Genomic DNA, 10,497 nt, shown 5'->3' on the forward strand with positions numbered 1-10,497 from the left:
CCTTTTATGTTTGTACTGCTACCAAACACATGGCGAGTTTCGCTACTGCCTCATCGCTCTCTCACAGACTGTTGAATTGAAATGGGTCTGGTTGTTTCCACATCAAATTAGCAGCAAGGGTCGATTGGCCAAGAGTCATACTATGTATCCGTAACGCTGAGTCATACTATGTATCCGTAACGCTGATGAAGGATACGTTAGAGTCATACTATGTATCCGTAACGCTGATGAATAATACGTTAGTCATACTATGTATCCGTAACGCTGATGAAGGATACGTTAGTCATACTATGTATCCGTAACGCTGATGAAGGATACGTTAGAGTCATACTATGTATCCGTAACGCTGATGAATAATACGTTAGTCATACTATGTATCCGTAACACTGAGTCATACTATGTATCCGTAACGCTGAGTCATACTATGTATCCGTAACGCTGATGAAGGATACGTTGAAATACGTCCAGTGATCTGTGACCCAGTGGTGTTAAAACAAAAAAGGACATTTTGAGGCTGGCTTTTTGCTTAACTTACACACAACCGCCCGGAGCCCCACCAAAGTAGATTTGAAGGCCGCGCAGCAGACTGACAATCTAGTGAAGCAAAAGTGCCCCCATTTTTTATGTTTTATTTTTTTATATACAAATCAAAGATCACAAATGACTGTTGGACCCAGGATATTGGTAATAACTTGATAGTGTTGTAATGGTTTGTTTGGCGTGTGAAAAGATAGCAGATTTGATTGCCCAGTCCAGTCACGCTGATGTCGTCTGTCTCCCCCAGATACTACAGTGACAGTAAGCACAGGAAACTGGAGGAGTTTCGCCCCAGAGAGCGAGACCATCGGCCGGACATGAAGGACCATTCCCACTCAGACCAGCGCTCTTCGTACCGCTACCACTCGGACTGGCAGGCGGAGCAGCGGGCCTCGGCCAGCGGACCCCGCTCGCCCCGCGACCAGCGCTCGCCCTACGACTCGCGCTCGCCCATGGGACACCGTTCGCCTTTCGAGTATTCTTCCGACCACAAGAGCACGCCCGAGCAGATCTGGAGCAGCCGCAAGACATAGCAGGAGCTGCCTGGCCGGCGGGCAGCCATAGACTTCACAAACACAGGAAATGCCTTATATGGGAGGAACTGTGGACAAAAAGCCTAAAGTTGTATTAAGCACTGTGTGTCAGTGGGCTCAGTGTGGCTGCGGTGTCCACGCTTCAAAAGCAACGCATCTCGGGAACCTGGGGGACGCAAGGCCAGGGAGGCGGGGTCAAGCAAGGCAGCAATTAAAAATGCATATTTTTGTATTTAAAAGAGTTTAAAGCTGCATTGTGCTGTACGCAGAACAGCATGCAGTATAGTTTCTTTTATTATTTTTATAAAGTTGAACTTTTTTTTTTTTTTAACTCTGAAAATGGACACAATTTACCTTGAGTGCTGACCCTGTCACGACCCATGACACTGGATCCTGTATTTGACTGTTTCTCTGTTTCTCTGTCTCTGTCATGCTTAATGAGGTTCTCCATTTTATTTAATTATGTGTTAAATCAATAAGAGAAGTTAATAATTATGTGTTTGTCACATTGATTATGTTAAGAGTGTCTAGTCAAAAAGTAGTCCAGGCGTTTTACGACAAAATTTGGGACAACCTCTCACTAATTGCAACAAAACTAAACAAAATGGATTTTGTATCCTCAATATTGTTCTAAATGGGAGAAAAATGTCTTAACGAATCCTATGAGGGGAAGTTTGGAAAATTACCTCAACTAGAAACGTTGCACACTTGGTGCGCTTCTTTCTAGCGTCTCGCTGCCTCGAACCCAACAAAACAAAATAAGAATTTTGAACCTGGCTTTATCCAATGTTCAGATTTCTGTTCTGGAAATGTATACAAATGAGTGCATATGTATGCCTCATTTGCACAATTAAACAAACAATTTCAGAAAAATTGTAATACAAAAAATGATTGTCTTAATGCAAGTAATCAACTGGGGAAGCTTCATGGTGATATCCCTTCATGGTAGGATCCCTTAAGACTTTTTTTCTCTCTCATTTAGAGCATATTGAGGACACAAAATCCATTGAGTTTGGCTTTATTAGTGAGAGGTTGACCCAAATTTAGTGGTAAAATACCTGGACTAAGGCAGCCTGGGCTCACCATCTAAAGTACCTCATTTACAGCGTTCCTCAGCAGTTTCTTTCTTTTTTCTTTCTTTTTCTTCATCATGCGTGAATTATTTAATTACTTGTCTTAGCTGTAAAAAAAAATAACCTGGATTTTTTTTCTCTTTTTTTTTTAGCGACATATCACTTTTCTCATGAATAATACAATTGTAAATTTTTGTAACATAGTAAATCAGTGGTCTTTTCCTCTCAGGCTTTTTGGATTTGTTATTATGACTACCTTTCCCCATCAACTCAGGCTTTTTTGTCAGTTATATCAATGAGGTTCCGTACGATAGTTCTTAATGATAATGCTACCCAGAATGTCACTTTTTGGTAATGGGAAATAACTCTTTAAGCTGTACTCCTTGGTTTTCTTTGCTAGTGGTCAGTTCTTGTGTCTAAAAATCAATTAATTGAGAAGAACTGAATTTTTCTAAGTCATGGTCTAACAAAACCAAGTGTCTTTCAAATAGAAGCACCCGTTAGATCTTGAATAAAATTAAGACTTTTTACATAACTCATTTTTCTTTACCTTTCATTTTGTTTTCTATGTAGGCAATAATGTCAATGTTCTATGCAGCCAAGTATATTTCTGGTCAACAGCCCAATTGAGTGAAGCCCCTGTTACAGTTCACACTGTTGTACATAATTTCCTCTATATTTCAAAATGAATTTACACTGAAAATGCATGAATTTTTAAGAATTGTTTTATATAGTTGTTTATGAAGCCATTAAACTCAATCACTGTACTCACTTGTAAGAGCTCTCCTGAAGAATGTGTTACGTTTTTGACCATTACTTCAATATGATCCTACAGGCAAACCACCAGGCAATATCAGCAGCGCCGTGTACTGCAGTCACAGTCCTCTAGATATAAGACTAGACCCTTGAAAGATGGAACTTCCTTTCATCATAAAATCACATTTCAGTCCAACCTCTAAAGAAGCTGTTGGTGCAAGTAAACACATGAATGTAGGGGCCACCGGGGTACGGTGGGGCAGTCGCCTCACAGCTAGAAGGTCCTGAGTTTCATTCTCGCCTGGGACGCTGTGGGCGCTGGGGTTGTGTTCCCCCCCCCCATATCTTCAGTGCCTACTGCCCAGGTGGGTTATCTCGTCGAAAGGGCCTTTCTGTGTGGAGTTTGCATGTTCTCCCCATGCTCCCCAGGGGGTTCCTCCGTACATAACCCCCCCACTAAAAACATGCAGAAGATCGTCATCGTCATCCGACCAGTGACGACAACATCCCAAGTTGGTCCCCGGGCGCTGGAAAGAAAAGTGACCACTGCTCCTGGCCTGCCCCTCGGAGGAAAGGACAAGCCTGGATGGGTTAAATGCAGAGGACAAATTTCACCGGCCACCGTCAGCATGAGTGTGTGTGGCCGCATGCATGTGTTGGGTGTGTTTGTGTGACAATAAAAGACGGGCTTGTCCGTCTACTAACTGTAACTGATAATCTAGTTTGCTGGGCCTCCGGCCCGGGTACAGCACAGACAGGCCCGGTTGTGTGTGGCGCTTTTTCTTACAGTCTGTGTGTTTTGTGCTATTGAAGATTTATGGCCTTTTATTTTCAAGGTGTGTGTGTGTGTGTTTTGGTCCTTTTTTTCAAAGGCCTGTGTGTGTTGTGTGTTGTCATTCGGCGCGATGTCGCTTCGTGACGCAAATCGTGACTGACAGACACCGCCTGCCCGCCGAGGCAATTTTATTATAGGATGGCCAAATAATACAGGTAGAAAAGAGAAATGACCATACCTTAATATTTCCCCTTAATTTTTTTTTCTCCAGCTAATTGAAATAAGCAAAACGTTTTCTTCTGTACAGGCCTGTAGTCTTTTTTTCTACTTCCTGGTTGAATGTTGTCTGAAATGACAATGGGACTGCAGATTGTGGGTTCTTTGCTATACATTTACATGATAGACCTTCCTTAATAAAAGTTTGGGGTGCGTGATGTGGCCACCCTTCTGGAAAGGAGGTCAAGGTTAACTTATTTGTACCTGTTGGTAGATTTGGTTGCAGGGAGAGTCACATATTTTAAAAGGCATAGACAGTAGATAGACAATAGACGGGCATAAAAAGTGCCAAGTGCTCACAGTTCCAATCATCACCACATGATGGCGTGTTGATGGAGTTGTCCCGAGTTCAGCTGCAGTGTTGGGCAAGTTGGACTAAATGGACTGCATTTATATAGCGCTTTTAAATCCAAAGCACTTTACAATGTGCCTACATTCATCCATTCACACACCGAAGGCGGCAAGCTGCCACGCAGGGTGCTGGCACGGGCCATCGGGAGCAATTTGGGGTTCAGTGTCTTGCCCAAGGACACTTCAACATGCGGACTGGATGAGCCGGGGATTGAACCACCGACCTTCTGATTAGTGGACGACCTGCTCTACCTCCTGAGCCACAGCCGCCCCTCAGGAAATGTAATTAGTTACCGATTGCTCATTAAAAAGTAAGTTACTTTACTCATTACTTGGTCTGAAAAGTAATTAGTTACATTACTAGTTACCCCCCCCCCCCCCCCCCCCCCCAAAAAAAAGTGATGTACAACCTGTTTAGTTCTGCTTTTAGAACTGAATCCACTTTATTGGAACAATAGTTAACCTTACAGGAGGAGTCAACAATCAGCCAAACTGCAGACTTTACTTATTTGCCTATAGGACAAAAAACTAAACGTGTCCTGTAACACGGTGGGGGAGGGCACGGTGGCGCAGTCGGTAGCGCTGTCGCCTCACAGCTAGAAGGTCCTGAGTTCGATTCTCGCCTGGGACGCTGTGGGCGCTGGAGTTGTGTCCCCCCCATATCTTCAGTGCCTACTGCCCAGGTGGGTTATCTCATCGAAAGGGCCTTTCTGTGTGGAGTTTGCATGTTCTCCCCGTGCTCCCCAGGGGGTTCCTCCGTACATAACCCCCCACTAAAAACATGCAGAAGATAGTCATCCGACCAGTGACGACAACATCCGAAGTTGGTCCCCGGGCGCTGGAAAGAAAAAGCGACCACTGCTCCTGGCCTGCCCCCCGGAGGAAAGGACAAGCCAGGATGGGTCAAATGCAGAGGACATATTTCACCGGCCACCGTCAGCATGAGTGTGTTTGTGGCCGCATGCATGTGTTGGTGTGTGACTGTGTGACAATAAAAGACGGGCTTGTCTGTCACGAACTGTGTTTTAACTGTGTTTTTTAACACAGTAGTCTGGCATGGCCAGACCTATCTCCACATTTCATTTTAGCGCTGTGTGCCAGCACTGGACAAAGTAATACAGTAACTTGAAGTTACTTACATTAGTAACTGTAATATAATTACTGTTTTGGAAAATGTAATCCCTTACATTACTAGTTACTGGGAAAGTAATAAAATTACAGGAATGCTTTACTGCCCAACACTGTTCCACTGTAATAGGTTGTGGATGTTAGGGCTGGTGTAGAGAGGAAAGGGGAACAACAGGTGGGGGAGTTGAGGACGGAATAGAGCGCGACACACCTAGATGAGAGTTAGCTTTGTTTGTTTTGGCAATCTCCCAACCCACCACTCCCAACCCCTAACAGGGTCATAAACACCTGGGGCCATATTCCTAAAGATTCTTAGTGCAAAGAGTTGCTCCTAGTGGCCAAATTCTAAGAAAATTCTTAGAATCATGATGTTTTCTTAGAATTTCCCCTAAAAGTGAAGAGTAGATCCTAGTAAAGATAAAAGGTATTCCTAAAGAATACTAGCTCTTAAGAGAGCTCCTAAGGTGAGATCTGTTAAGAGCAGGGAAGAGGACTTTTAAGAGGCTTAGGAGTTCCCTAAGCAGAGGAGAAAATGGCGGAAAGAAGAGGCAGGAGAGATATTCTCCAAACACTGGATGACAGTGAATTAATTAAACGCTACAGATTGGATCGTGCAGGAATCATGTTCGTGGTTGATCTCATTAGAGATGCGCTTACTTCTCCAACCCAACGCCACAATGCAATATCACCGGAAATGAAAGTCATCACAACACTGAGGTATTTAGCAACAGGTAAAATGCAACAATGCAGCAGTGATGACTTGGGTCTGTCACAACCCTCCATCAGCAGGGTCATCAAGCAAACACTGACAGCGCTGTGACAGCCTCATATTGTGACACAATTTGTTTCATTTCCGCTGGATGTCCACACTTTACAGGCTCACAAAAGGGCATTCATGGACGCAAATAAATATAACTATCAGCATGTGAATACTGTGCAAGTGGGCCTGAGTTTTCACACATTTTTAAAGATAATTTAGAAGTATAGCTTACTATTCATTTAACAGAGATTTTCTTTTTATGTAAAATATTATTTATAATTACACAGTCTTCATAGAGATTAGATTCTATGATTAAGTTTATTGATTTGGCGGTCCATTCTATGCCCATTATCACCAAAAGTGTATTTTTATCTAGCTTTTAGGATCAACCAATCACAGCTTTTGAAATGATGACTCATACCTGGCAACGGGGTCAACCACACCTCCTCACTAAGATAGGAGTTTCTGTCCATTCCTTGCTCAGAGTTCTCTGAGAATGTTCTGGAATCACTCCTAAGCTAAGACTCCTTGCTAGGAATTTTTAGGCTAAGTTAGGAGCTCTCTGAGAGGATTCTCAGAATCTTTAGGCATACGGCCCCAGGCTACCAGCTCAAGTTCTGTAGGCCTAGATATACTCCTGTGTGGAGGCGGACACCACAGACTCAGTAGAATTTCTGCATTCTGTTTATACCATATTAGACTGTAAAAAAAATTATAGTATTTATTTTTATATTCCTTTATTTATACTTGTTCCTGGAGTCTGTCTGCTTGGAGGATGCGTTCCACACGTGCAGTAGACGGGCATCTGATGTATTCCGCGGCGTCTGGCATGCAGGAGGGAGGACGGTCTACACTGTGCAGGCTGGACCAGCATCTTCTCCTGTCTCCACAATCCAACCTAACAGACTGTCAATCTGATTTATGTGAGAATGACTAATGACATGGTTATACAATGATGAATCTCTCTTTAATATTTACAACACTTTAATTTTAGAGGATGACCTATGAATGCATGGTCAGAGTTTAGGCTGGTTAAAAAAAGAACAAAAGATGCATATACAACTGATGTCATTGAAGAAATTAGAGATTCAACATTTTGTGCCTTGTGCTTGTATTGATAGGATTGTTACATCACCACACGGCCATCTTGGTAGGAAAATAGCAGGTGATTGTAATCAATTAACAGGTGATTACAATCAAGTGACACAACCAGCCAATGAGCTGTGTATTGTAGCGCCCTATTGGTAGGAGAATGCTTGTGACGTCATGGGAATACTATGAATACACATACTACATGATATATATTATGCTATCAATGTACATGATACATACTTCATAAACACAACCCTAATACATACTTTACTACAGCTAGGGCTGGGAATCGGTACTCAATACCTTGAAGGCAGCGGTTCTCAAAGTGCGGTCTGAGGGACGCTCTGGGGGTCCCCAGCAAAAAGAATAATCACATACAGTATAATCCCATCCATAACTAACACAATGAGCAATGACAGAATGTATGACTGTTTTGGTCATGGGGTTCATACACTTTCTGTAATAACATCTAAAAGCAAAGCATCGTTCTCAGATGGGGGACCAGCTGGGACAAAATCCTATCAGATAGGGGTCCGTGGTCTAATTTGTGTCAGTTTAGGTGTCCTTCAGATGAATAAGTTTGAGAACCACTGCTTTAAAACCCTTGTACAGTGTTGGTACATTTTGGGCTAGTGCAGTGTAATTTTCTGTGTTCGCATTGTTATAAATGTGATATAAATGGTCAAATGGCGATGAATTTTGAAATTGGGTGGGGGATTGGGGCATATATCAAGGATTTTCACACTTCAGTGCCTCAGCTCATTTTTGGCCCCGGGAATCAAAAATGTTTACTGCATTGTTGTTATATCCAGAAATGAATAGATAATTTCCCCATTGAAAACCACTATAAAGTGCAAAAAAGTGCTATTTTTGAGCTCCAAGACACTTTTTACAAAAAAGCATTTTTTTTATGACTTCCTCCAGATATTTTGGACATAAGGCTTCAAAATTATGGTTTTTAATATTTTTCAGCAGATTGCAACATTTTCTCATGTATGGCATGCATCTATTGCAATCAATTTAGCTGGTTTCTGTTTGTGCTGCATTATGGACCACTACAGCCCAATGGAATAAATAATTTCAGCTAAAATGGTGTTCATATGGATGTGTGTGTGTGTGTGTGTGTGTGTGTGTGTGTGTGTGTGTACACACACACACACACATCCATATGAACACCATTTTAGGGATGGGGTTTTGGGGGGAGGGAGGGACAAAAAAAACATGCCTATATTGAAGTCAGCTCAAGTTGTGTGTGTGTGTGTGTGTGTGTGTGTGTGCGCGCGCACACACACACACACACACACAAGCAACTTGAGCTGTCCCCCCACCCCCCCACCAAAGCCCCATCCCGATGTGTCCTGATCATCCACATACTAGGCTAGACAGAGTCTGTTTATGACCTGCATCAGAATGACAGAATGCACCCTTGGCCGGTCAAGGAAATGGTCAATTACTAAAAACTGGCATTGAAAGGGTTGAAATTCTGAAAAGTAATGAACATTGAGACATGAGATTGAGCAAACATGAGATTGAGCAAAAAAGGAAAAAAAGATTCTCCCTCTATTTATGTTGTTGGCCAAAAATGGTTAGTACTTGCCCAGAAGGACTCACTCTAATTGCCCAAAAATGGTCAATTAGATGGTCTAAAAAAGTATACAGTGCATTTGTTTTTTAAATTGTCACTGAATAAAAAGTAAGAATGGAACAAAATAAATATTGGTAATAATCTTTTACATAGACCCCACTGTGATAATCCCACCCAAAAACATTCCCTTTGGATTACGGTATATTTTGTGCAGAGATTGTGGAAATCTGAAAAAGCAGCAAGTGAAACTGTTTATAGTCAAGACAAACTGGCTTATAGAGGGTTACATTTCTGAAAATGAATAAATATTTTTGGTATGTATAGCTTCATCTGAAGGTAAAATGTTTGGGGGGAAAAAAGAAAAGAAAAAAAAGATTTTTTTTTACCTTTCTTATCATTAGAAAAATAATTGACCAAAACTGGACAATGGGAGGGGCATAACATTTAGGGGTAAGTATTAGTTAACAGTGTACAAGGGTTAAGCTATTGATCGAAATAACCCAGTACCAGTGTTGGGCAAGTTACTTTCAAAATGTAATATACGACATAGTTACTTTTATTTGTTCCTTTGTTATTGTCATCTATAGTGGTTATTTGCATGAAAAAACACAATTTGATTAAGACATTATTGTATCTGTATATAAATACCGGTATGTGCTTTGATTAAAAAAAAAAAAGTTAGGGTATTACTGAAATTGTATTGGTAACAACTTATATTACTGCTAAAAGTAATATATTACATGCAGAGATGGGCAGTATTTTAAATACATGTATTTAAAATACGTACAGTATTTCAAATACATTTGTGTATTTTTGTCATTTGTATTTGGCTGGACTGAGAAAAATAAGATGTAGGCTAATTTGTATCAAGTCTCTGACCTTGTATTGTGTATTTTAAATATATAAAATAAATGTTTTGTATGTCATTTTATTCTCAAATTGACACATTTTAAACATTGACACAGGTTTAAACTGTGGAATAAAAAAAGAAAAACCAATGTGAGATGTCACTTCTACTCTGCCTCTAGGGTGGGTCTTCAGTCTGACTCAAACTAGTACTGAAGCCTCGTGTTGGTGGAAATTCCCCCAGAGATAAAAGTACTAAATGTGATGATTAGATATTGCATGCTAAGGCAAACACTGCCCTATCTGCAAATGAAACCGTTTACTGCATGCAAACCAGTTTATCGTATTAGTGAGACACAACTAATATAAAAAACACCTGTGGCCAGCTCAGCTCTACAAAATGGATAAATAAATATACTGCTACAAAGCTGACAACCTCCCTGTTTCCATACATTAGCCACAGGATTAGCAAGTTCCGCTTACCATGAATGCCATACCGTGGCATCTTGAAGTACCATGGTTACATGTTCCTGAAAAGTACCTTTTGTGGTGGAATAAATAATATTGCTGTATTTCTATGCACACGGCATGTTAAATAAAGACTTATGTGACAATTTACTGACATGGTGGGGATGTGAAGTTGTTGGGACCTCCGACCTAGCCTGGGTAAACCCAGCCTCCACGTGACCTGCTCTCAGACCTGCTCTCAGTCACTAGCGTAGTGACTGAGAGCAGGTCTGAGAGCAGGTCACGTGGAGGCTGGGTTTACCCAGGCTACCTCCGAC

At 41.5% G+C, this 10,497-nt stretch overlaps 1 protein-coding gene across 1 annotated transcript in view; it reads left to right on the forward strand.

Moving 5' to 3' along the window:
* The window catches only part of chd1 (chromodomain helicase DNA binding protein 1), a 51,862-nt gene extending 48,978 nt beyond the window's left edge, over nt 1-2,884 (forward strand). The window contains exon 36 of the mRNA XM_083638637.1: nt 785-2,884. Coding sequence (XP_083494763.1) covers nt 785-1,070 — 286 coding nt within the window. The 3' untranslated portion in view covers nt 1,071-2,884. The remainder of the gene's footprint in view (nt 1-784) is intronic.
* Nucleotides 2,885-10,497: the final 7,613 nt, after the last annotated feature.

Source organism: Poromitra crassiceps, assembly GCF_964638095.1.
Source record: "Poromitra crassiceps genome assembly, chromosome: 6".
Classification (NCBI taxonomy): Eukaryota; Metazoa; Chordata; class Actinopteri; order Beryciformes; family Melamphaidae; genus Poromitra; species Poromitra crassiceps.